Here is a 27,476-nt window from a genome sequence, read left to right as displayed (position 1 = left end):
AGTTTCGGTGAGGTCACATACTGTGCATAGAATACAACCAAACACCTTAATCAACCGAGTACTGGTAATTTTCTCATCCACCTCCCGTAAATGTATATTTACAAAGACCCTAAAACATCGTCTGTTTCTCACTGATACCAAGCAGCTCTGACTTGTAATGCCGGCCCTACTCTTGAATCAACAACTGTGACCCCTGACGGCTCAGACACGCTGCCCAGCCCGCACAGCGGGCAGCGGCTGCTGCGGGCTCCGTGTGCCGGCGGCAGGCGGCATCACCGCCCGCTGCACGGACGCCCAGGGATTCTCAAGAGCTTCATCGGCTCCCCAAGAAACGACCAAACGCGAGGATCCTTAATTAGAAAAACTCAAGCGTTCCCCAGAAGCACTCTGTATAACTAATAAAAGGTCGAAGTGCGGGACCCGCAGCCCGCCGCCCGCGGCTGGGGCGCACAGGGCGCCCGGCCAGCCGAGGCCAGCCCTCACCGCCCCGCCAGCGCGGCCGCGGACCCGCAGCCAGCGAGGCACTGCCCAGCGGCTCCTCCGGCGGGCGGCACTTCCCTCTCGGCACGCTTACCGCTCCTGATTCGGGGGACACGCCTCCCCAGCCCGCCTCACGGCCGGAACGCTGCCGCAGCTGATCAATCCCCCCCAACTCCTCTTTCTCCTCCCTTCCTCCCTCCCTCCCTCCCTCCCTCCCGCCCCCGTGAGGCGCCCTGCCACCGTCTCACCTCGAGGCGTCGGCCAAGCGCAGCGCATCCCCCGCTCCTTGCCCGCGCCTCCCTTCTCTCTTTTAAACCCCGCGCTCTCCTCTCACCCCGCTGCACCGTCCGCCTCAGGCCGCGGGGACCCGCCGGCTCCAGCCCCGCACCGCGGGCCTCCCCGCCCCCCCACCGCCCTTTAAATGCCTCGCGGGCGCGCGCACAACGGCCTCTGCTCGCGCGGAGGCGGTGCCTGCGCGCGCCTCACCTGATCCGGGCGCCGCCCGCGCGTGCGCGGCCCGTTCCGCCCCCCTCCCCCCCCCACCCTCGCGAGCGCGCTCGCGGCGGCCGCGAGCAGCGCCTCGGCGCGGGAGGCGGGCGCGCGGGGCCATCCGGGGCTCGTCCGCTCGGCGGCGGCGGCGGCGGCGGCGGCCACGGCGCTGCCGTCCCCGGGAGAGCAGGGGGCGGGCCGCCATGCATCTGCACCAGGTGCTCACAGGCGCCGTCAACCCCGGCGACAACTGCTACTCGGTGGGCAGTGTGGAGGACATCCCCTTCACGGTAATGGTGGCGATGCGAGGGGGCAGGCGGGGGCGCCCGGCGCGGTGAGGGAAGGGGAGGGTGTGTTGTAGGCCTGAGGAGAGCGGTGGGAGGGGCTGCAGGGGATTAACCTGCGGGGGCGGCTTGCGGGCCCTTGCACCGGGGCAGGTAGGGCGGGGATTCCGAGCGGGGCCTCGGGGTGGTGCGGGAAGGCGCTCCGCTGGGGCATCGCTCCGCTCCCGGACACTGCGGGCCGGGAGGCGACAGGCGTGACCCCGCCGCGGAGCGTCGCCGCTCGCCACGGCCGCCGGGAGGAGTCTCGCTGCTCGCTCTTGCCGAGGTGCAGCTGCAGATGGAGGCCGGGATCCGCGGGTGTGACCGTCACCTCTGAATTCGAGTAGGGAGCCAGGGAAACACCCGAATTGTGCGTCCCCAAATGTTGCTGGACGCACTAGGCTGCTTAAGAAGCCCATCCACTATTGATGAGCGTTTGGCTTCAGTTACTGTGGTTAATAAAACAGGTATTTGTGAAATGCACCTCTTAAACTAGAGGAGAAAAGAAATGGACAGAGATAAGTAAATTTCAAAGAGTCCAGTAGTTTACATAATAAAGTCTGTTTATCATCCACAAGCCATTTTTGTCAATTCTAGTGTCAATTTCCTCTTTTTCAGCTTACAATGTGCTTCTCTGACTTTAATGAGTGATCAGCTTCTGCAATGTTTTGCATACTATCATCTAATCAGTATGTTATTATTTGGGAATAAATTGTCTCATTAGATTTTATATTAACATTTACAAGATTATATCCCAGGCACAAACCACTTCCAAGCTAAACGATACAGAGCATCATTTTTAGTCTAAGATAACTGTCAACAGACTTGTCAAATGTTTAAAGCTTACTTTAGATTGTCACAGATGTCTAATTTCAGTAATGAATGCTTGAAAGCCTTAAGAAATAAAAGGTACCATGTCTGTCTGTATTTTCCTTGTTCTGCTGCTATGCAGCCATACTGCTATTAAAGGGACCTCTTACTTTTGATATTTATATAAGTAGGTGTTTACTCGTATTTATATTCTAATGTATTTCTTTTTACTGTGACGATTTGAAACATCAATCAACTGGTTTTATAAAAGACATTTTGCTAATTCTCGTAATAGTTTTGATAACATCAAAAATGAATAATGATATATATTACTGTTTATACAAGAATTTTTGAATAACTAGGCATGTTTTACATAAAATGCCAAATCATTTGGTCGCATGTTAACTATGGAACTGCAGATAACAGATCTCATTATCTTCTCTGGCTGCTGCATCCAATTTTTTGTAATATAGTGAAGAAGGAACTAAAGGGATGTATGTTTTAGTAAAGGTATCTTCCGGACTTCTACAACCATAACTTTTTTCTTCCCTTTTCCTCCTTTCTCTGTATTTGTGGTATCATTTCCTGCTCTTCTAGACCTTGATCCTAGAGTAAACTATACAGTTAAAAACATCTATTTGCAAACAGTTTCAGGTCTTATATCCATATTCTTAGGAAATTAGTCACCTGTGTGACTCTCAGTAGCATCACAGTCTACTATGCACCACAGGTGTCACTTTTGATAGCACCTAACCTTAAATTATGTTGGTCAACATCAATAACACTGTGTTGACATAGGTCTGTCAACCCAAACCACTAAGTTGTTTGGAGGCATAACTTCAATTCAGATCCTGAAGCAGGATTTGCAATTTAGGCAAGAGATCATTTGTATTGGTGGCAGAGCCTGACTCTAGACATGCCCTGTCAGCCCCTAAAGCACAGCAGAAGCAAAGCAGTAAGAGTCAGGAGGTCACGAGAGATCTGCATAGTATGTGCTGTACTATATGAATGCATATGAAGTCAGGCTGTGGCCAAGGAGCCATTGTTTGCATGTGCTCCCTTATCCTTTGGTTGATTTTAAGGCATTTGTTTTAAATGTGTGAGAACTATTTCAAAATTGCTACAACTGATTCATCACGGGGACTTGAAAATGTCTTTTTTTGTGGGCAGAAATGAGTCACTCGTTAAAGTTACTCCACTTAACAGTAGAATAACAGCTTGGGTATGTGTATAGATGTATTCACTAGTTTGTAGTTTCGGAGCTATTTCACTTTTTTTGAAGGAGGAGGAGGAAGAGAAGTGTCCTCTTTAGATGCCTAACTCCAGCAGTCTTAGGATTCTGAGAGAAGGAACATGTTTTGTTCTCACCTGGTTACGGACATTGCAATTCTCAGGTTCATCTTCATTCTTCCTTTTCTCTATGGTTTGCTCTTGGCTTGTTTACATGACTTCTTCCTGGGGGTGAAGGTAGGCTTTTCATTTCCAAGTCAGTGTAGCTAAGATAACAACATGTTCTGTCTCAACTGCACTTTTTTTAAGCTTTGGTGAAAGTCATGTAGTTATTCTGAGAATAAGAAAGGGAAAAGAAATAATTTTGCCATTAATTTTTCTTTACTTGCAAAAAAACAAGTGTTAGTGAGTCCATAAAACAAAACAAATCCAAAGAAATAGAGCTAGCACAAGACAGAGGCTGGCAGCAAAGGTTTTGTGTGCATCCTTTATCTGAAATGCACATAGTATTCTTTCCTCCCTATGCTCCTACATCTGCCTGCGACAATACTGGCTTGTATGTGGCATTTCCCAAATAAGGGATGAAGCACAGAGATGCTTGGTTAGCGAACTGGCTTGTGGATGTTGTAGCTGTATTGCACCCAGTCTAGTAGAGTGGGTAATACACTGGAAAAATTGTTTGAGGGTTATTAGAAGCAAAATAGCTTCATAATGCTGTTTTCTACCATGCAGTCTCTTCAGCCTCTCTTCATTTGAGCTCCAAACAGGACAATGAATAAGCAGAGGGTTTAAGTACTAAATGACAGAAGTTCTGATTTTGTCATTTCTGGTAACAATTCTGTTCACTATTCAACTTGCTGTTGCTTCATGTTCTCATTTCAGCAAATATTGTTAACCATGTTTCACAAATGAGTTTACAGGTCAGAGTTGAGCTTTATACGGAAGGGCCTTACAGTACAGGCCCTGCCTAGACAGCAGAAGGGTATGTTATTTGATCCTCATAGTTAACTGGAAGCTGATAAGTTTTTAAAGATAGTAAAATGCATTTTTCAAGCCATGGTTGATTTCACTTAGCTTTTGTCGTTTAGCAGCCATTTTATATTGAGCCAATTTCAGTCACTGACCCTAACTCTGAGTGGGATGTATGTTACCAATCTGACTTGCTGTGATGTGGAGTAAGGTGGGTTCAGATAAAGGTGATGAGCTGTTCTGATTCTGTTTATATGACTTCTGCTCTTTGTACAAGCTCAGGGTTGTTTTCTGCCCCCCCGAAACTCTGCAAAATAATGTAGCTGTTTCTAAGGTCAGTCTAGGATTAAAAACAAAACCAAACAAATCCACGGTATGTCAATTACCTAAACACTAGATTCTGTAAGTACGAAAATTCCAAGCTCTAGCTAGTGTTCCACAAACACAAGATAATGAATATTTGCTTCTTGTAAGAAGTGTTATGAAGTGCACAAAATACAGAACTGTAAATATTTTTAAGGGGGGGGGGGGAAGAATATCAGATTTTAAGGGTATCTGTACCTAAGAACTTTTCCGATAGAAGTGAAAAAAAATTAATTTATTATTTGTCATGTTTGAAAAAGACAAGCTTCTTGGCATCTTCCATGCCAATACTGACACTTGGCCTTGGACTATGTGTAACAGATTTCAGAAGCTGTTGCAGATGAAAATCTCCCAAACCCATGTAAACTTTTTTTACCTCATTGAAAACAGCAAAATCTTCATCCACACCATTATGTCCACAAGATACCACAACTGAGAATAGGTTTTCTCTGCTCTGTGGGGTTCTCCTCTACCTTATCCTTCTTGAAAAATTACTTACTAAAACCCTTATTTTCAATTCCCTCTCAGTTATTACTACTTGCATATATCTCTATGTTCGCCACTGTGTCATGTTTACGTGAACTAAATTACCGATACTTAACATCTGAATCCTTACTACATTCTTTTTTTTTTTCTCTGAAGCTCTGTGTGTAAGCATATTGTTAAGTATTTAATTATAAATTCATCTCGTATAAATTTAGGAACACCTGTTCTGCAGGCCACAGGCTAGTAGTGGGTTGGAGTTTTTTTCAGTTATTTTGCTAGTTTACATTAAATATATGTAATTCTACTAGTACTTAACCAGGGGACAGCGTAAATGTCGTGTCTGTTGATGAGGATTTGGAAATGCTTCAGAATTCAGGTGTCTTCATCGCTAATGGGGACATGGAGGAATTTCTGCATGTTATATGTTTACTACCCATAGCCAAAAACTTAAGGATAAGTGCTGTACTGGAGGAGTACCATAAAGCTAACACAGGCTTTAATTAGGTTTTAATACAGATTTTAATTAATTTATGTAATTTTAGATGTTTGTGAACTTTTTTTTTAATACCACTGTGGGCTGATTCTGTTTCTTCCACATTGTTTACCATCTTGGAATGCCTCTGTACCCCTAATGGTACACACTGGAGCTTGAGAACTTCTGGTCTATTTCACTTAGACCAAATTTGTAAAGAGTTGCAGGTTATAGAAAGAGAAGAATCATTTTTTTACACAGAGAAAATATAAACAAGAAGAGAATATGAAGGAATATTGTCTCCCTGTCTGTTAGTTCCAGTGTTCAACATTAAAATTAGAGAACCAAACAGGAAAACATGGGCAGCTGAAAAAGCGAGATGCATGTGCTGCTTTCATATTACCTGAAAATTCAGGATATATCATAAACTGTTACGGTAGGACAGAATGGCCTACTTCTGTCTGGTGCTCCTGCATTCAATTAGAGCTTTGTTATTGTTCATTTATGTGGTCCCAGATCTTGACAGTTAGAGCAGACATTGGCAAACTACAGCTTATTAGTTGCTTATGGATCCTGCAAGTCATCCTTGCATTCTCACAGTTTTGCAACTCCATTTAATTTTCTCTTTGAAGTTATCAGTGACATTAGAAATGGAGGTTGGCAGATAGTCCATGTGGGTGGTTTTTACTGCACTTGCTTCATTCAGTGACAGCTTATAATTCTGTTTCTCTAAGACTGTTTCTCTGTGCTGCTCTCATCCATTACAGTATCTCAGCATCTCATTTTCCGTCTTTCCTTTTTGTATGGCTTACTGATTTTCCATTCCTTTTATCGTGCTATGCAGATTGTTAGTATGTTGCCACAAATATTGTGGCCACTGTTATTCTGGCAGGAGAGACCTGTGGTGGTGTGAATGACCTCCCTGAAGATGATGTCAGCTGAATCCTTAAGAAGGAACTACTGATGATACATATTACGACACTTCCATTTTCTTTGCCAATGTAGGGTGCTTCTACTTTGTTACCTGTTTAAGGAGTGAAAGGACAAAGTGAAAAGAGGATTTAACAGAAACGTGTTCTGTTCAAGTATAAACATGTTAATATATTGAGTATATTAGAAAAGTAATCAAATGGAAAACTTGTATTTAGACATATAATGTGAAATCTTTCAGTACAGAGAAGTATATTGACCTTTTCTGTTTTGAGAAATTTGGAGACTATAAATGTGAAAAAGTAAGCACTTGTTTTAAAATGAGGGGACAACTTTTCTCAAAGGAGGGGTTATCATAAATGTACTTCTTAAAGTAAATTTAAGATTTCAGGTAAATATACCTTAATATGATTTCAAAAAATGAAAGACATTCTCAGAATAAATATCTACACTGAGAAAATGACCCCAGAACCAAGAGATAGCACTTGCTCCAAGAACCTAGAGCTGAAGGCTGATACCCCCCTGTTGGGAAAGTGTTCCAGCTGAGGTCTCTAATGGACTAAATCCTCTCTGTTGGCATGGGACACTCAGATGTGCTGCACCACTTGTTGGTGCAGTGCCAAACACATGCAAAGTGTAGGAAGGATATGAGTGACAGTAACAAGGTTTCACTTGGGAAAGAGATCTCTACATCCTGATGATTCTTTAAGAAACAAAAATAAATATTCTACAGTAACCCACCCTTTTAATTCACAACCACCTTTTACTTAACTTTGTAAAAATATACTAAACAGTATAATTAGCCAGAAAAATACTCCTTCATTGCTATAGTAAGTGTGGATAGGAGACAAGAGAAGAGAAACTAAAACATTTACAAAGGAAGACACTAAATTCTTTTGCTTCACAGAGTCAACAGACATACCCAAGTATAAAATATTTTCTGTTTCATGCATTATCAACTGTACACATGCATACAAACATTGTATATTTAAGAACAGCAAACATGAGGAAATTAGAGGTTTTTTCCTTTCCTTGTATCATTTCTGAGGCACCCTTCCACATCTCCAGCTAACAGGATTGCAACTAGTGATAAAATATGTTTAATTTAGTTTGAAAGTTGCAAGTCAAGTTATCAGTACTGACAATGAAAAATAGGGTATCCAAAAGGTTTAAGTCCTTGTTTGAAGTGGATTGGTACCATTTTTACTGTATTAGGTAACAATTTAAATAATGTCTTTTAGTAGGCTTGTGTTAGTAGTTATGAGGCAGATGGTTGAAAAGAAGGCGAGTCAATTCTTTGCTGTAGTAATTGCTCATCCTTTGAAGTAAATAGTAGGAGAATAAATTGCTTGTGAACATTAGAATTCTGAATAAATTATTGGAACAAGAGAACCTGCTTTTATTTTCCTGCCTGTTTATGGATATTGACATCCTGGTCTCCATCTTCTTCCTTCTTACTTGTCAGCACTTGCTGGCATTTGTTTTGCAACAAATTCCAATATAAAAAAATAGGAAAACAACAAGAAAACAAAAAACTTTTTGTTCAGTGACGGAACTTACCTCAGAACCTCATCCTTCTTTCTCTTACTTTCTGGAAATAATCCTATTTCATTTTATTAACAACTTATTTTCTTCCCAACTGTGTCTAATAATTGCACAGCCTAGTCACCAAGGAGCTAGGATATTGTTACATAGATAATCTCCCTCTAACAACCTTTTAGCAGTTGTTTTTTTCCCTCTCCTGCTTGCATTGTGAGTAACTCCAGTATCAGTTCCTCAGAGCTTCCCAGAACAACAGTTGTGGGCTTGAGAACTCAGGCAACACTGTATCACTTTATTTTTGAGAGATGACCTTGGAAATATTTTACACCATCTATGTTTTGTACACAGTTTTCATTTTTGTTGTGCAACTGTATGGTATGTTAATTTCTGAGGCCCGAGTTTCTGCTTTGCTGCTTGTATTGCTGTTCCTTTCTTGCTTTTAGCAGTAACTGTAGTTTCACTAAATTCAGTCTTTTTCTTCAGACTTTCTTGCTCCTTCCCAGGAGGATCAGAAGTAGGTGTAGAAGGTCATGAGACTTAAACTGTCTGCTCTAGTTCCAGTGGTTATCTTGCACCATTATCCTGCTATACCCATCAGTGGACATTAATCCTGTAAATCTATAGAAATACTTAAAACTTGTCATACACTTCTCAAAAATAATGCATGTAGCCTTTAAACTGATTGACCTCAAGGGAGAGGCCTAGGACTCAGTAAGTTGAAAATTATTGTGAAAGAAGCAGGGGACAAGTTAAAATGACAAAGTTATTTTGTACCAGCTGAAGTTGACACTTGAGAACTTGCACGCTGCTTAATTCAGCTGTTCTAAAATTTTTGCCTATTGCATTGGAATTCGTGGAAAACTTACTTCAAGAAAAGAGACTTCTAGCTATAACTGTTTATAAAAGGCTTATTAGTAGATTGATGGGAGGGGATTTCTATGCCTGAATGCGGGAGTTCAGTGGAACAGATCATCTGGAGTGATTAAGGCTTTTAGAATATTCTGGCACACTAGGACAGGTGAAAGCTCAGCAGACAGATATATATTTATCCTGCCAATAAAAAGTGCTGAAGCATCATTGTTCTTAACAACATTATTCTAACAATTCTTAAACAAATTATTTAGACTGTATTGTGTAGTGCACAAGATACAATATAACCAAGAGAAACCTTTGTTGTTTTACAGTGTTGTAGTAATCGGCATTTCTTAAAATTCAGGAATTCTTAAAAGTCCAGAACTTCAATTCTTATAAAAAAAGAATCACTTAATATTACTAAAAAAAAAAAAAAAAAAAAAAAAAAGGTGGGAGGGCGTGAGACACACATATTGAAGAAGTTTATATGCATACTCAGGAAGAAGTGTACCTGAATAGGAAAAAAAAAATAACTACAACCTAAAGCCAACTACAACCTAAAACAACTCCACAAAACAATCAAAAGTGAAAGTACACACAGCTAGAATAAGTTTAGGGGCTGGTTTGGGGGCTTTTTTTTTTTTTTTACTGTTTCTGTTTGCTGTCATTTAAACTCCGGAAGATTTAAGGTCTCCTTTGCTACTTTGTTGCTTGTTGCTTATTCTGCTGGTGCTTCTCAATTGGCAAAGAATAAACCCGCTACTTCGTAATATGTACTTTTATTATCACAGATCTCTCAAAAACATAAATAGTCTAATAAGTATTCAGTTAGTTTTTAAAATAAATATTCAATTGTATTTCTTCTAAAAAATATTTCAGGCATATGGCTCTGGTTGTGACATTGTTATTCTGGCAAATGACTTTGAATGTGTGCAAATAATTCCTGGTGCTAAACATGGAAACATCCAGGTCAGTTGTGTGGAGTGCTCCCAACGACAAGGCAGGGTAAGAATTTTAATGTTTGCATAGAATTTTTAAAAATTGCAATACTCGAAATAAGCAGCAACATAATACATCATAATACATTAATGGTGTTAACGAGTTAATTTCATTACAAAGATCAGTTTTTACTGATTTGTTACTTTCCGAGTAACACCTCTTGTGTTACTCAGAGAATTGTTTTAATTTAATAGCAATTTCTCTTTTAAATGAAGGGAAGGGGAAGCAGGAGGCATCTTGTAATAATGGTTTTAATTCCTTTTCAGGACCTGCAATAACAAGTCTCACAAAATGGGGAAATATATATTGGTTACAGTATAGTATCAGAACTGGATTGGTACTAAAATTATTGTTATTGTCTCCATTATTGTATACTTTTATCTAGCTAAAGAATACATGGCTAAATCATTCACATATATGTATATACACACACATATGTGCATATGTGTGCTTGTGTGTCCTATATTAGAAATACTTTAATTTTCAGAAAAGCTTAGGCATGTTTAGTGTGTTTAGAAGTGCTGCAGTATGAGCCATTGTAACTGCATGTCCCTTTGACTGGCTATGTGGTTTTAGTTTTAATCCCTAAACAGCGTTAAAGAGATGGTTTAAATTGCTAAGAAAAAAAAAGCAACCATACTTTCTATGAGTTGTGGTAGCACACTAAGAAAATTTTGTCATTTGTCACTGCCTGCTAATATCAGCTAGTTAAAAATTGGTTGCAGTATTGAGAAAGCCCTAGTTACGATTTGGGCAGGTTTAGCTGGCAAGGCCCATGCTCTGCAGCCGGGCCGTCCTAGCAGTACTGGAAGAGACATTCCAGCTGCACAGGTGGCCCCTGCAAGATCACTGTGAACCCCTGGACGGTTCTGCATTCAGGACTCTGAACTCATGGTCTGTTCTTTTCTTTGGGAGCATGTTGTTGCAACCTTCTCTCGCCCCGCCTCCCCAAAGAGGAAATATGATTTCATAATAAATGTTGTGCAACTTTTTATCATTTCTGTATTGAGGAAACCAGATCCTGAATGGTAAGAACTTAAACAGTTTTTCTTTTAAAAATATTTTAAGGAAGAAAAAGGAATTTTAAAGATGGTCAAAAGTACTAATAAGCAGATGAGTATTAGACACATGACCAGATAAATTCCTAATAAAGACCATCTTGAATATGGAGGTTTCTGTGAAATAAGTGAGTGAAAGAAATAGAGGGTTTCAGTGGTATAAGTACTTCAGTTTTTCCATTTACCATTTGCCTCCCCTCAAAATCTATTTAACTGTTCAAATAGACTTACATTTCCTCCTGTTTCTCAAAATTATTATTTAGTGGTACAAAATGGAATCTGAGAACATGCTGAGACCCAGGCACTAATAATTAATTTATTGATTACGTGTGAAGTGGACAGAACATGAGCAGAAGTACCGAAGGCATCAGGTTTCCCTTATGTATTAACAGTTGTTACCCTAGAAAAATATATTAGATCTGATTGATGGTGCTTATTCCACTAAACAAGATGTCTTCCCTACTTAGAGTTAAAATTGTAAAGACAGGCTTGTTCAGAAGTATGTATTTCTCAACTTACTTAGGAAAGTATACATATAATGCAATTAATGACATTTCTATTAATTTCACTTTTCTTGAACAATGGCACATAGAAGAGGTATTGGAAATTCTTTAGCTGTTTTGGAATACCGAAGAGCTGTAACATTCAGCTCCTTACCTCACATTTTGAATCATCTTTTGTTTTTGTTTTTGTTTTACAGATTGCAGCATCATATGGAAATGCTGTTTGCATTTTTGAACCTCTTGGTATAAATTCTCATAAAAGAAATTGTGTACGTATGTATTTAATGATTGTAATTCAGTTTAGGTTCTTAGGAGAGGCAAAAGTCTGTCAGCCAGTTATTATTATTTTATTACATTGGCACACAAAAGACTAATGGATAAACATTTTCCACCATCCATAATAGGATTGTATGGGTAGAATCTTCCACTGCATGAATCAAACTGGGGACTGCACTCCTCTTAAGTTCACAGCATCTTGTTCTTGCATCTCATACTAGAGTGACAAGGTGACATTTTGGTGTTTAACTTGAAGGGATCATCAGATCTGTGGTACAGAAACTTGACTTAGACTTCTGTACGTGCACCCAGGCTTATTTTAACAGTGCAGCCATGGCCAAGCACTCAAGCATTAAGTATGTACTCAAGCAGGTTTCACAATCTTTGTTGCATCTATACTGCCATCCCTTATGTTGTTATAAACGTATGACCTAACTAGTTTAAAGTAATCTACAGATAGATTTGTATGTGTGACAGGTCCAGATCTCATTCACAGGGTACTCTGTGACGCATTTAATTTTTATAAAACAATTAAATTATTAAAACTAGATTCAGCAATCTACCACTGGATCCTGAATGTTTTTGCGATAGGCTTAATAGCAATTTCATAGAGAAAGAAATACTGGTACCTTTGTATTTTGCTGTCAATGTGAGAATTAATCCATTACTGTTTTCAAACTACAGCAACTGAAGTGTCAGTGGCTTAAAACTGGGCAATTCTTCCTCAGTTCTATGACTTACAATCTGGCCTGGGATCCTCAAGGTAATGTGAAGTTTGTGAAGTATTTGCTCAACATTTGTATTTAGGAGAACTTGAAGAATACAAATTATTTTTATTGTAAAAGTGAGAGCATTAATATGGATATTTTAGATTATCTGTTCTCACCAGTGTTGCATAAAATGTGAGGCAACAGCTAGCATTTCTGAAGATGCCGTGCCAAGTGTTTGAGTCTCCTACACAAGAACTTAGTTTGGGAAATACAGTGTTAAGTTGCTAACTGAGTCAAATTACTGCTAATAATCATTTAAGCAGAATTTTATTACAATTGAAATCAGTAATGTAGCCAGACACAAATATTTTTAAGATGTCTAACAATGTGTATTTATTTGAGATATGAATGGCTACTTAGCATTTGCAACATTCATTATTAAATATGATTTATCATTGAAGTTGCCAAAAACCCCTTGATGTTCTTTTAAAAAGATATTTTAAATTCAAAATGTTTTAATAAATATATAAATATATAGCTGTATAATGATTGCATACCCTATCATATTTAAAATGGACTTGATAAAGTTGAGTTTTCAACCTGTTTTGAATAATTCTCAACAAAATATGATGATAGGCTTAATCTTTCAATATATATGCATCATCTTGGTTTCACAGCTTTGATATTACTGACTTTCAGGTAATAGGCTGCTGACAGCAACCGACTTTTTGCAATTGTGGGCCCCTCCATCTAGTGACATCCTAGAAGAAGATGAAGATGGTGATCCTGACAATCAGATCAAAGATGATAAAGTTCTCCCAGTTCTAAATGACTGGAAATGTGTCTGGCAGTGCAAGTGAGTGAGATAATTTTTATTTTAAGACAAATTGCAATATCACCTCATATATCAACCCTATCTTCTTTCCAAAACCGTATTTAAAATGTGCTTTTAAATCATCTTAAAATACCATAAAATTAAAAAAGTAAGTTACTCCAAATAAAAATTCCTCACTTTTTCAAGTGACCTGCCACCAGAAAACCTAGTCAAAGGCTTACCCAAACTGTAGCATTGCCAGGGTATCAAAATTGTCCCCATTTTCTCATCTTTGAAAGTAGTGCTGAGGTATTGGATGAGACTGAGCAGAGGAGCAGTAGCAGGCAGGTACACTACACTGATAAAGATAAGAGCTGCTTCCTCAGTCTTAGGAAGAGGGTCTTGAAACTCTTTCTACCCACTTCTATTTGAGATCCATGTTACAGAAATGCTTCATGATCAGCCATTTCTATACATATGCAGACTTGGGAAGCAGCTGCCTATGAACCTGTTTTCTTTTGACTTTTTTGAATCCATTTTAGATTTTGGGTCCATAAAGCACTGTGTAGGCTGCTTTGCTCTTTCAGACAGCTGACCCATCACAAATTATCTAAAACGTTGGTTTTTTCCTACTATTTATCTTGGCTTCATGGGGAGTAGAAGAGCAGGTGGGACAAACTTCACTTCTGTGATTTCATCTGATCTAGCCTAGGCTTGCCATACTTAATTTATTTAATGGGCTGTTTTTCTGTAAAACTCAGAAAATGCTAAATATTTTATTTCATTGTAGCAAATATTTCTTATGCTTCTGCTATTTCTAAAATATGCTTAAAGCAACAACTGTAAAATACAAATATATTTAAATAATAAACAGTAATAATTAACTGAATACATATGGAATAATACTATAGAATAAATAAACTTTACTTACAACTTAGAACTTTACTCTTGTGTTCTTTAGGACTGCAGTATCAGTATATTTGATGTCATGGTCTCCTGATGGTGAATACTTTGCAACAGCTGGGAAGGTAAGGACAAAAAGAAAATTAAATTAGTGTTTTCAATCTTTTGTATTTGTTTGAGTAAAGTAAATAAGTAATACAGAATAGTCCTGGACCATACACTCTATTGTAGTCTGAGCTAAGTTAAATTATCGTCTCACATAATGCTGTATTTTCATGTAATTCCATGAATTTCAGAAACAAGAAATTGGATTTAGCTGTGTACTCTTACTGAATACTTGAGAATCAACCTGGAAATACAGTGACAGTGATACTGGCTTGTATACATATATATATGTGTGTGTGTGTGTATTTTAGATAAAGTATACTTAGATACTTTCGGATACACATAAACGTATTTTTCTACTTCTGTTTGAAATGATCATTATGATAGAATGTATACACATTTAAATTGGTATAATATGCTCACCTCAGTGGATAAATTAGAAAAAAAATTCTGTTTAGTGAATTCTCGGCTCAGTTATCAGTTCTTAACTTTTATTTCAGTTTGGCATATTTTTTTTCAAATTGCTATCCAAGCTAAGTTTTCAGTTAATAATTTTCTTTAATGTCACCCCTTATTTGAGGGATTCCCTTTGGTTTTCAGGTCTGGAAAGGTGAGCATTTATTGCTCGGACTTAATGTTGTTTGAACAATGAAATAAATTTTAGGAACCTCTGTTTTCTTACACTACTAAAGAGACAGTTGAATAATGAGCTGCATTGTTTTATGACTAAAAACATACTTACAACGCCTTAATGAATAGTACATTTAGAATCATTGTGGTTAGAAATTTATTAAAATATTTGCTTCATTCCATATTTCTATTTCCTATGAATATACTTCTATATACCTAAGAGTTTGACTAAATAGATGAGGCAAATGGTTCCAAAGTCATTTTCTGTCTGTAGGACAGCTCTATATTAGTTGCTTCATGAGATACACAGCTTTGATCACAATTCTTAACAGGCTTGCCTGTCAGTCTTTCTTCTTGCAGAATCTGTGGTCAGATACTATACTTTTTGATGCTTGTCAGGAAATACTATCCTTTATCTACACTCTCAGAGGTTCATAATTTATTCATTTATTTACTTTATTCTGTATCTCCACTCTGGCAGCAAGCCCTGAAATCCAGGGCTGTGACATCCAGCTCTGTACAATGCACTGTTGTCCTGACCCATCAGTATAGTCATATTCCAGTCTCACTTATCAGCATGTGTAGTAGTGCTGGGTCAGTGTTTCAGTATTGTTTCAATTAATTACAGCAGGAGTGCCCAGCCATTCAAACTGGAAAGGCAGCATAGGCTATGCTGGTGGAAGGGAAGGTTATAAAATGCATCTGCTCTTCTATGGTGTGCCTGGGCTCAATAGGTACAGCAGTTTCCACTAAAGTCAGGCTTCCTCTGCATGAGAACCGGCAGGGACTTGTGGCATGAATTGTCTCAGTAGAGAAGCTCACTGTTAATGAGCTTAATATTGTAGTGTGGGTGAGAGCCTATTTCTGACTTCTGTCTTTGCAGGGAAGGGGGCATGGGATTTAAGCATGCATATGTGCTATGCAGAAAATGCATAGAGAACCAAGAGGAAAGTAGGGGGCCAACTGGGCTGGAAGAAAAATTCCTGATGGGAGTGGAGTGTTGCCAGCAGGATATTTCTTCAGTTCTGTAACACATTTCAGTATTACTGTCAATGAAATAAGTGGTCTTGTAAATGGGTTGTCTGAAAAAATGCAAATAGTTCTAGGCCACAGATCAAGTTTTTGTGAAAGATACCAGAACAGCAGTTTTCTTATTATTTGGGATTTTTCTTTTGTGACGTTTTCAATTATAGCTAGCTAACCCCATGGGGTTTTTTATTGCTTTACCCAGGATGACTGCCTCCTAAAAGTTTGGTATCCTATGACCGGTTGGAAGTCATCTCTTCTGCCCCAAGAGAATGAAGAAAAGAAAAAATGTCCAGGCATTGTCCACTTCTCATTTGTTTATTTGGCGCATCCTCGAGCAGTGACAGGATTTTCATGGCGTAACATTAGCAAGTACATGCCCAGGTTCAAAAGTTTTCTTTTTTAAAAAACCAAACCTTTGACCAAGTTTTTTTAACACACTGCTTAAAGTTTGGCCATCAAGAACATGATTAGGTTTCTCTGCTTATGCTTTCAAGAAATAAAACATGTTAACATCTTCCCATAAGTTTCTGGATTACCTAGTACGACAGTGACAGTCATGTTAATAGGTGAGATTTATTCTAAAATATACTTTAAACTTCAGTGCCTTCTCAAGTTATGGCAAGAAGCATGGATGTAAGGCTTTGTCTTTACCAAATGGTGCTGTAACATTGGAAACAAAACATTTGTCTAAATGATTAGCATTTAGTAAGCTATTTTCTGCACCTTGTCATATATACTGATGTTTAATTAGTTGTTTAATCATTATTTAGTAAAATTTATGCATGCTTTGCATAGTCCTGTAAGTCAGATAGTTTAGGCACTTTCATAACTGCAGTTTTATAATAACTGTTGTGTTTATCAAATAATAACTATTCCATATTCTCATGTACTTTTGCCAATAATCCATGGGTTTATCAGCATGCCAAAAATCACTACTGATACAAAACCTCTAGCTAGGGGAGAGGCAGAAATTTGGATGAAACAGTAACTACTAAATACTTGTAAGCTTTCCTAATTTCTGCCATGTCCATAGAGCTAATTTAATTTCATTGGGTAACCTTGCTGTGGTCTGTTCTTAGGGGTTTGGTCTGTAATGTGTTACTCACATCATGTCTCGATGGCATCTGTCGGCTGTGGGCAGAGACATTGTTACCAGAAGACACGCTTCTCGGTGAGCAGATCTGTGAAACCAGCACTTCCAGCATTAGCAGCACTGTGTCTCAGTCTGGAAAGCAAAAGGACAAAATACAGCATGCGCTAGAGGTACAAGTAAATACTTATTTGGTCAGTTTTTTATTTCAAGATTCTTAAAGCTTAAATATTTAAAGGATTTAGAACGAAGAATGTGTATTCTCTGGTTCTTATAAGCATAATGTGAGTTATATAAGTTTTGGAAGTCTGTTACTAAACACCGACAAAGTCAGAGACTTCGGATCTCTGCAGCCAAGCTCCACGTTCTTATAATTTAATCTACTTTTATCTATAGCTAACTAACAGAGTTGGGAGGAGACAATGTTTAACATGGAATAGTAAGTGATGGTTTCATTTTGATTTGGTCTGAAAATCTGTAAATATAAAAACAGTGGAAGCAGTAAATAAACTCTTTTAATTTTTAGTTATCTGATTTGATAATTGCATTTCCAAAAGGTGGTATTATGGGGCTCTAAATTTCAGTGGTGGTCATATCAAGTCTATTAAGTTTACAGTAAGAGAAAACCTTATAAAAACAAGAAAACAAAGCAAAGAAACCAACCACCCCACCACTCATTTGTAGACTATTACAATCAGACCAAGTTTTTATTTCTTATGTATCATGACCATCAACAAAAAGGGAAAGTAGAAGCAAGCGTGCTGTGGGCTGTTGAATCAGTTGTGCTCTCCATGTGCTCTCAGCAAGTTTCAGTTACACGAAAGTGATTCATTATAAAATAATATTGCAAATGTTACTGCTTTGAGATTGTTGTAATCTTGTTTATGAGTGTTACACAAAATAGTGTGGTTTTTTGTGTTGTCGTTGGAACAGATATTAAAAGGAACTTTCAGAAGACTATTAGAAGAGCTTTGCCTTTGGCCAGAACTGATGTACACAAGTTTCACTGATCTCTGTTCTAATCCGCTCAAAATAATCCTTTTGAAAATAGTCTTCACTTCTTAGGTAGAAGGAAATTTAGAAGCTTTAGGCTTTATATGTGTGAATTTTTACCTTACAATTTTTAAAGTATTTCTTAATTTATTTTTTTATAACTATACCAGACAATTCACCATTTGAAAAATATGAGAAAAGGACAAAGGAGATCTTCAGTTCTTGTTACCCACACAGATGTATTGCCAGATCAACAGGGTACTCATGAAGTTCAGCGTCACATTTCACATCAGGCAAATGCACTTGGTCACTTTCACATAGCAGCAAGCATCAACCCTACTACAGGTGAAATACAACCATTTATTAAACTGTAATACTGTATTTGCACAAAATGAAAAAATAAAGGAGGCTGAGATGCACGTTCTTTGCTTTGCCTAATTGAATACAGCGAATTTGTAGAAAGACTTATTTTGCAAGTTTGTTACTTGGCATAGAGTTTTGTAAGACAAATGAGGTTGAATTTATTCTGAATACTTTCAGCATTTTTAAAAGCCAATTAAATTTATCTTTGCACATCAGAAAGCAAAAGAAACCTAAATTTCAAGTCTGCTTAGCATTTGATTGTTGGGTTTTGGGAGGCAATCGTATATAACGAATAGAGTATTTGCATTCTACAGAGTATACAGTGAATGAAAAAAAGCTGTACCAGATTTTTTGGCAGGAAACCAGCTGCTTTTTACAGAATAGAATATAGAATATTTTAAACAATGAAAAGTTTAAAGAGCAATTCTATGCCTTGCCTAAAACCTGTACATGAAATGGCAAGACTGCAGTGTACAAAACTAAGCAATTAGAACTGTTGGGCGTTATTTACCATTCATATAAGAATCAGTTTTCATGTAAATTTATTGATGTTGAAATACCTTTACTTTTTTTAATTATTAAATTGCATGTGGAAACTTGATCTGGATCTTACCTTTTCTAATCTTACAGGCGCAAGTTATGTTCTACCTAAAATAAGTTAAATGTCTTAATTAAGAAATTTGTGTATATATGTGTGTGTGTGTATATATATCTATGTAAAAGATTGGCAGTTTAATAGATACCTTTCTTATTTGTTTAAAATTTTCCACAGATATTCCATCAGGTTTGGCTGGAACAGCTTTTAATATAGATGAAGGAAATGGAGGCTTCGTTGTTCACTGGTTGAATAATAAAGAATTTAATTTTACATCCTCTATTGAAGTATTTATGCAGCATCTAAGAAAAATTTCTGAACAACAACTGGAACAAGATTTTGATGTTGAGGTTGAAGAGGAAGGAGAAATGGAAGAAAAAGAGAGAGGTTTACATATGAAATTAGATCATGGTTAGTTATATTGTGATATGTAGCACAAGACTTATTTTGAAGCACATTAATGCAATAATGCAACTACTTAGCACAAGAATTATAAGTGCTAAAATTTTAGCACTAACGAAAAATAAATAGACACTTACAGCTGTAGTTTTGGCTGCTGTAATTGTAGGCATGAAAAATTCAATGATGTACTCTCTGTTGGAAGGCAAAGGTAGCTTTTGTCTTTCATTTCCATTTTGGATATATTCCACTGAACTATGAAATTATGACTAAGACCTGTTCTCTATTTACCTTGCAATGTGATTGTCTATGATGACATACCAGTTTCTGGGAAGGTTTAAGAAATATTGAACATAGTTCCGTTTTAATGGAACTGTCCTGTTTCCAGTACTGGTGAGATTTACATCTTAAACCTTAGATCGCCCGATGATCCCAACTATAACTGTTCACAGAGAAACTGAGAAACATATTTTGAAATTAATGATGGAAAACATCCTACTAGAAATACTTTGCATTGTTATGGGAGGGTCACTTGGCCAGTAAGAATGTATAAAAATAAAAAAAATAAAAATAAAAGTCTGTCTACAGAAACCAGTAAGACCAATTAGTGACAGTAAAATAATGATACATTGCGTCATTTATAATGCTTAGGTTCTTCAAATGTAGATTACCAATGCCGTAAACTGTGTGATAATTCTTACCAAATATACAATACATACTACTTCATCAAGGATCACATACCACGTATTTCATTATTGCTTTCTAAATATAAACAAACCCCACATTAATTTGGAATGAGCATTCATATAAAATGTGTGGGTTTTGTTGACCAGAAAAATCTTAGGCTCTAAGTATCTGGATTTTTATGGTTATATTTATTATTACTTGTATTGCATAGTTAGGAACAATAGTCAAAAGCCAGAGCCGCATGTTTATGTACAGACAGACCAAAGAAAGATGTTCCTACCCTTAATTTGCATGAATGTTCTCATCCAATAGTACTAGTAACAGATTTAAAAATACTGTGTTCTTTTGAATAGAAACCATAGGGAAATCTTTGCAATGGATAAAATGGCACATTTCTTTTCTGTTGCAGACTTGTCTATAGATAGGGAATCAGAGACAGGGACTGGTACAGGCTCTTCGGAACATGAAGATGGAGAAAGAGAGGGAAGCCCCAAAACATCTCTACTAGCAGGCCCACGCATGCCTCTTCCAACAGTTTTGTTAGATCGGAAAATTGAGTTGCTTCTAACTGAATGGAACAGAAATCCAGATATGCTTTTTACTATCCATCCTATTGATGGTACCTTTTTGGTGTGGCATGTGAAATATTTAGATGAATACACTCCAGGCATCTTTCGACAAGTTCAGGTATTGTATATTTGACTTTTTTAAATTATTGATTATCTTAGTCAACAATCATTGTGTCCTTTCTTTTCTATATGAACATCAGTATGAATTTAATTTTAAGTACTTCCTGTGAAACAGCTAACATTTATTTGAACTTAAGCTGGGTTGTTATATTCTAATTTTTTGTTTCTTTCTTTTTAGGTTTCATTTTCTTCTAAGATTCCTGTTGCATTTCCATCAGGAGATGCTAGTTCCCTTAGCAAAAATATTATGATGTATGCTTGCCCTGTCTTTGGAAAAGATAACAGTAACACTGTATATCAGAAGACAATGGACTTCCCAGATAAGGCTCTAGGAAATAAAAGAAGCAGCTTTGCCCAGGATAGTGCAAATATGAATATAATTTCTCCCATAGTAATGATGATTTCCAAACATATAGATGGTTCTCTAAATCAGTGGGCAGTTACTTTTGCTGATAAATCAGCTTTCACTACTGTGCTAACTGTATCACATAAATTTAGGTACTGCGGTCACCGTTTTCACCTCAATGATCTAGCTTGCCATTCTGTTTTACCATTACTGCTAACTTCTTCTCATCATAATGCTCTGTTAACTCCTGAATCAGACAGTTCCTGGGACTCTGAGAGGATAAACAGAATAATGGATCCTATTAAACATGTGAAAGGTTCTTCTAGGCAGCAACTTAAAAATGCAGCAACCCGTACATTTCATGACCCAAATGCAATCTATAGTGAGCTGATTCTTTGGCGTGTAGACCCTATAGGACCTTTGTCATACACTGGAGGAGTATCTGAATTGGCTCGAATTAACTCTCTTCATACCTCCGCTTTCTCTAATGTAGCCTGGCTTCCAACACTTATTCCCAGTTATTGCCTTGGTGAGTCTACTTAGTATATTTCCATATAGTGTTAACTCTGTGAGTCATAGAATTAATTTGTTAAAATAAATTACTATTGTATTTGGAGTATATTTTGATTGACTTTTTAGCAGTTTCCTTGTATTATGCAAATTAAGCATTTTTATTTCATTTGAGGCTACACTACTTCAACTATTTCATGTGGTCTGAGTGTGTCTAGTTACTGTGGATCATCTGACATTCAGTAACTTCCTTGTGTGAGTAAGCAATCATCACTCTCACAAAGAACGATATGATCCCTTTCCTTGGTGTTTTAGGCAGCTTCACTGAGTGTTCTCTGCCTTGACATGGTTCTCAATAATACAGGTATTCTAGTGACTATCTGGGTTGTTGGCCACATATAGACACAGGAGGCAGTGGGTTAAACAGAACTAGTATTTGGACCACTTGAACATCTGAACTATTGAGAAAGATTTTCAGCCAAAATTTGCAGTATCAACTCTTTTAACATGCTGGCTAAGAACTCTGCTTAGAAGATCCTGAAACAATACTGAAATTCTTCTAACCAGTAGCGGTTTATAAAAGCCCAGTTAGAACACAAAATATTTTTGAAGGAATAGACTACATTAACTTTACAGAACTGCAAGGAATACTTTTTCAGAGGTCAGGCAGTACAACATCCTGTGTAATGCCCAAGGACAATTCTTCAGCTTTTGTACTTAATTTTAGAGCTTTCTCTTACAGTTAGGAAAATTGACTCTAAAAATGTTACTCTACAGTTCTTTTTGAATTATCAAAAAGATGCTGTTGCAGTAGTTGTCATCTTAGTATATATAGTACTAAAAATGTAATTTGTGCTGTGGATGTAACATTAAATTTTATACTAATAGTGCCAGGATATTTTATTATGCTAAGGCCAGCCTGACCTTTGCAATGATTAAATAGGTGTCAGAGATGCTGTACGACCTTAAAAATTCTAAATACGCTTAATAAATGCATAACATATCTTTGATTTTAAGATAAATCAATTTTCTGTGCTCACATAGTAACATTCTGTGCTGTCTGAATCCCACGAAGTCTTCTAAACACAAATAACAAGGTGATTCCCTCTTATGATGTGAGAGAAAAACATACATCAGCACAGAAAAACTTGTGTCAAGGCTGTTCTATATAATGTAGAGAAGCAATAAAGACACTCTGTGACAGTTTTTCCTACGTTATGCACTACTGCAGATGTATTTCTTCCTCCACTTTTATATTTGCACTTTTAACTGGACAGTAGAAGGAAATACTAATTTTATCCAAAAGCCTAGAGAGAGTAAACAAGGGGAAACACTACAGCTAGCATAACCTTTCTGAACAGTTTTACCTTGGGCTCTGAGAACCTGGGGAAGCTTGAGTTGGCCCTCCCGAGCACCCCCTTGGAGGTGACAGTGAAGAGAACACAACCATTTTAAGGAATGGCAGCGTTCCCTTAGGTGTACTGCATACTGTTTTTTGCATGTGGAGTTTTAGTTACATAAATGAGCAGAAAGGGAGTTATTTTAAAGTTTAAATAATGGTGGTTTAATGCACACATTAGCTTAGATTGTTTTGCTTCAGTACTTTATGAAAACTATGTTAGAAATATACTTAGATTGTGTGAATTGGGTTGTAATAGACTACCTGATGCCATTTGACTGCCATTTTTTTCTTTAACTAGAATATTTTTGTTTTCTATTAGGCACATACTGCAACTCTGCTAGTGCATGCTTTGTTGCATCTGATGGCAAAAACCTGAGACTCTATCAAGCTGTTGTAGATGCACGAAAACTTCTAGATGAGTTATCTGACCCCGAATCATCTGTAAGTTTTATGTAGCAATAGTTTGAAAGTATTAAAATAAAATTAAGGTATTTTTTTTTCCCCTCCAGTGGCCTGTCTTGTCTTAGGTTCTGTATAAATTTATAGAATAAGCAGACAGACATACAGCTATTACTACTAAAAGTGGCTGGACTGAAAATTTCCCTGACAAATTTCCCCAACCTGTAGCAGGTGGGGAAAGGAAAAATCGGATTTCCTTTTTTGTCTTCTTAAAAGAGGGGAGTCAAGAGCAAACGGAAGGATAAAGACAGAAGAACAAGACTTAGGTCTATCCACTAAGTTACATTTATATCTAGAGATGGTGGGATAGGAGGAGAATTAGGGCAGGTTATTGCTAAGGGTAGTATTAGGGCTTTTTTTTTTCCTCTAACAAGCAATTTTTTCATCCTTTATCTTTCATTTCTGTGACTTCAAGCAAAGCCTCACCTTGTATGTTATATAAAGAAGCACATTTTTCTTCTTTTTTTCCATTCTTCTGTTATTTTATAAGATAACCTGCAAGATACAGCCTTTCAGTATTCAGATCAGTCTGAGGAATCTGTTCTAGGAGCAATAATTGGGGACATTCCAGCAAAAATCAATAAAGCATTCAGTTTATATAGAAGCTATACTGATTTTTTTTTAAATTTTTTAAATTTTTTTTACTTCTTGTGACAAAACCTGAAGCTTTAAACAAAAGTGAAGCAAAATATTTGCATTTCTCATGGCATAGATACTAAGTTATGCTATGAAAGGATAAATCTTTAAATAAACAACATTTCGTTTCCATAAAAACTGGTGCGCTATCCTGCTGAATAGCTTCAGACTCACAACAGCTCAAAAGTCTTGATAAACACATTATTCATAAATGCCAAAATGACAACAGGAAGAAGTCTGTTATGGTTTATGCCAACAAGGAAAATTAAGGCATCAGTTTATTGTAAATGACTGTAATTTCCTTCTGTCTGAAGGAAAAATATATTAACTCTTTTCTCTGTTTCAGAAACTTATTGGAGAAGTGTTTAACATTGTGAGCCAACAATCTACTGCTCGACCAGGATGCATTATTGAACTTGATGCAATAACTAACAAAGTAAATAAATGGTTAATGCTTTAAGGGTATCACATAAAGGTGTTTAATAGCTTTGTCTGTTAATTAACCTAATCTGTTGAAAAGAGGGAAAAGAGGTGACATTCCTCCATAGGGATGATGACTGCCTTGAATTTATGTGAATATTGAGATACCTTGAATGTATTAGTCAGACAACTTTTGTTTAGCTGCTAGGAGCTGAAAGCCTGTTGTTAGTATACCAGTATTTTCTAAGCATACGTCTTTATTAAAATAAAACTAAAGACTGGTTTACAAACCATCATAACTCAAAGAAAAAAAATAACATTCTCCTCAAACTCAAACACAACAATGAACAACACTAAAAAATCCCAAACCTAAAAACGAGCCAGAACTATTCCAAAGTGTAGGAATCATAGCCATATATGACCTTTTTGCCTGTCTTGTAAGACAAATTTTCCTGTGTTAACTAACACAGCGATACATTTCAAACAATGAGAAGGTAGTATTATTACACCTTGTTCTTACTCACTGTTACTTTGATCATACGTGTTTCAGTGCTGTTTTCTGTTAGGAAGCAGCCAATTCTCCATCTGTCAATAAATTTCCATGTCTTTTAAGTATTAATCACATAGGATCTTCAAATTTAAGTTCAGATTTACAAAATATTTTTTCTAGAATTTTTATATATGAATACAGGGAATACTCTCCGTGTTTCTCTGGAAAAAGAGGGTGTTTTGCAACTTGAAAACTTTGCCATCGCTGTCTTTGTGGGACATATTTTCCTTGCCTGCAGGAAAGGGTTTCACTGCCAGCAGCCTCCTTTGTAGAGAGGTGGAGGTATTGCAAAGAAATTTGTTGCTGTCAGGAAGGACAGCTGTTGAGGTATCAGAGAGAAGGAAAATCTGCGGTTCCTTCCCTTTTTTAGATTTACCAAGCAATATACTGCAGACAATGTCTTCCCACTGAAAAGGGATAAAGTCTAAGAGTTTTAGCCACTGTCATTTATTCAACACCTAAAGAAATCAAATCCAATCAGATACTAAGTCATCTGTCAATAACTGCAGCAAAAATGTTATTACAGAATTTGTCTGGCAAAGTTAAATTATTTGAATGTACAAACAGCAGGTTCTAGAATATGTTCTCAATATAAAAGGAAAATGTTTACTTCTTCTGATACATTAAAATAATTTTCAAAATTATAAAAGAAAGTGATCCTCATCGGTAGCTAGATTGCACTAAAGAAATAATTGCATTGGTACAAAATGTTGCTATACTGTTCTGGAAGTATAACTGTGGCTTAATATTTCAGTATGGCTCAAACACACAATTGCTTCATGTCTTTCAAGAAGACTTCATTTTGGGATACAAACCACATAAGGAAGATGTGGAAGGGAAGGAACCTGAGATATTTTTCCAGCCATCACAAGGTATAGCATCAAAATAACTAATGTGAATGAAGTAGGTACCAAAAATGTTCTTAAAGAATATTGCAATCTAGCTGGCATATGCTAGTTCATTCTCAATGAGAATCTGTAGAATTCAGTAAAACAGCTGTTTCATGTTGCTCATATTAATTGTTTACGTGGTAGCAGTATTAAACAAAGACATTCTAATTTCCTCAGTGAAACATTTTAACTCATATGACAAAGTCCATTTTTCAAAATGCTATATGTGATAAATTAAAATGTGTATATAAAAAGGTTTTTTTAGTATCAGTTTTTAGAGAGTCTTCTGTTACTGAAAATTATTTACGTTGAACATAAACTTCATGATAGTGATAATATGCTTAAATTACAGGGTATCGTCCACCACCTTTCTCAGAAAAGTTCTACCTAGTAGTAATTGAAAAAGACAGTAATGGCTGCTCTGTTCTTCAGATGTGGCATCTTCATCTCAAATCTGTGCAAGCCTGTTTAGGTGAGTGAGTGACTGTAATTTTCTTAGAGACAGACGTTTATTTTAAATAACGTGAAAGAAAACTTAAACTGTGGTGGTTTATTTTAAAACAAATTGTGTCACCTTTGTCAAGCAGAAGCCTCAAAGTCAGGAATCCTTGGAATAATTTATCAATGCAATATAAGCAGTCAGGTTCCTTACAAACATTGGTTGCATTCTACGCTAATTGCAATACAAAATCTTGTTGATAGGATGAGTAACATCCTTAAGCACTGGATTCATTTTAAACTATCCATATTTCAGAATGTTATGGATATCTCAAAATGAAGACTCATAATGTGCAATAAAACTAATGCAGCCTGCATGTCATATAACTATTTTCTGTGTAACTTAAGCACTGCTTAGAAAAATAAAACCAATTATAGGATATTCATGCCTTGTCCTTACTTATAGACTTTTTTTTTTAACAATGTTGACCATTATTTTTAATATAGCAAAACCAACTGAAGCTACTTCATCAGAGAATAAACTTACTGTACCTGAGCAAAAGACTGTGGATTCTTCTCCAGATATATCACCTGGCATAAGTCCCATTCCACGATCTTCATCAATTGCTAATCTTCAGACTGCTAGTAAACTCATTCTGAGCTCCAGACTTGTGTACAGCCAACCTCTGGATCTTCCTGTTGGTGTAGAAGTAATAAGAGCAACTCCTTCAGCAGGTAAACTTAATACTTCTTTCTATACAGTTGGTCCATTAGTTTACTTCTTGATTCATACAATTCTAGATATATAGAGATATCTTCAGCCTATCACATTCTGATTTACTGAAACAGGGAACACGGGACTTTTTAAAAAGGCTCTCTCAAATAAATCATTGTGTCCATGTCATGCTAACTTTTCATAAATGTACCAAGTTCCCACAGCAAAGCTGTTCCTGAAACTTACTGCTCTAGTAGTTGGAAACTTCTAGTCTTAACTTGTTAATGAACGATTTATGCCCACTTGTTCACCTGCCAGCGC

General features: G+C 37.2%; 1 protein-coding gene across 1 annotated transcript in view; it reads left to right on the top strand.

The window, feature by feature from the left end:
- Positions 1 to 1,172: 1,172 nt before the first annotated feature.
- DMXL2 (Dmx like 2) overlaps positions 1,173 to 27,476 on the top strand; it is a 54,172-nt gene continuing 27,868 nt past the window's right edge. The window contains exons 1-17 of the mRNA XM_065642020.1: positions 1,173 to 1,259; positions 9,826 to 9,951; positions 11,704 to 11,775; positions 12,467 to 12,545; positions 13,192 to 13,348; positions 14,268 to 14,334; positions 16,176 to 16,354; positions 17,053 to 17,236; positions 18,227 to 18,401; positions 19,192 to 19,425; positions 20,510 to 20,787; positions 20,968 to 21,664; positions 23,367 to 23,488; positions 24,489 to 24,578; positions 25,867 to 25,984; positions 26,355 to 26,474; positions 26,948 to 27,175. Of these exons, the coding sequence (XP_065498092.1) occupies positions 1,173 to 1,259; positions 9,826 to 9,951; positions 11,704 to 11,775; positions 12,467 to 12,545; positions 13,192 to 13,348; positions 14,268 to 14,334; positions 16,176 to 16,354; positions 17,053 to 17,236; positions 18,227 to 18,401; positions 19,192 to 19,425; positions 20,510 to 20,787; positions 20,968 to 21,664; positions 23,367 to 23,488; positions 24,489 to 24,578; positions 25,867 to 25,984; positions 26,355 to 26,474; positions 26,948 to 27,175 (3,013 nt within the window). The remainder of the gene's footprint in view (positions 1,260 to 9,825; positions 9,952 to 11,703; positions 11,776 to 12,466; positions 12,546 to 13,191; positions 13,349 to 14,267; positions 14,335 to 16,175; positions 16,355 to 17,052; positions 17,237 to 18,226; positions 18,402 to 19,191; positions 19,426 to 20,509; positions 20,788 to 20,967; positions 21,665 to 23,366; positions 23,489 to 24,488; positions 24,579 to 25,866; positions 25,985 to 26,354; positions 26,475 to 26,947; positions 27,176 to 27,476) is intronic.

The sequence above is a fragment of the Caloenas nicobarica genome, chromosome 10 (genome assembly GCF_036013445.1).
Source record: "Caloenas nicobarica isolate bCalNic1 chromosome 10, bCalNic1.hap1, whole genome shotgun sequence".
NCBI lineage: Eukaryota > Metazoa > Chordata > Aves > Columbiformes > Columbidae > Caloenas > Caloenas nicobarica.
This window is presented reverse-complemented; position numbering and strand designations above follow the sequence as displayed.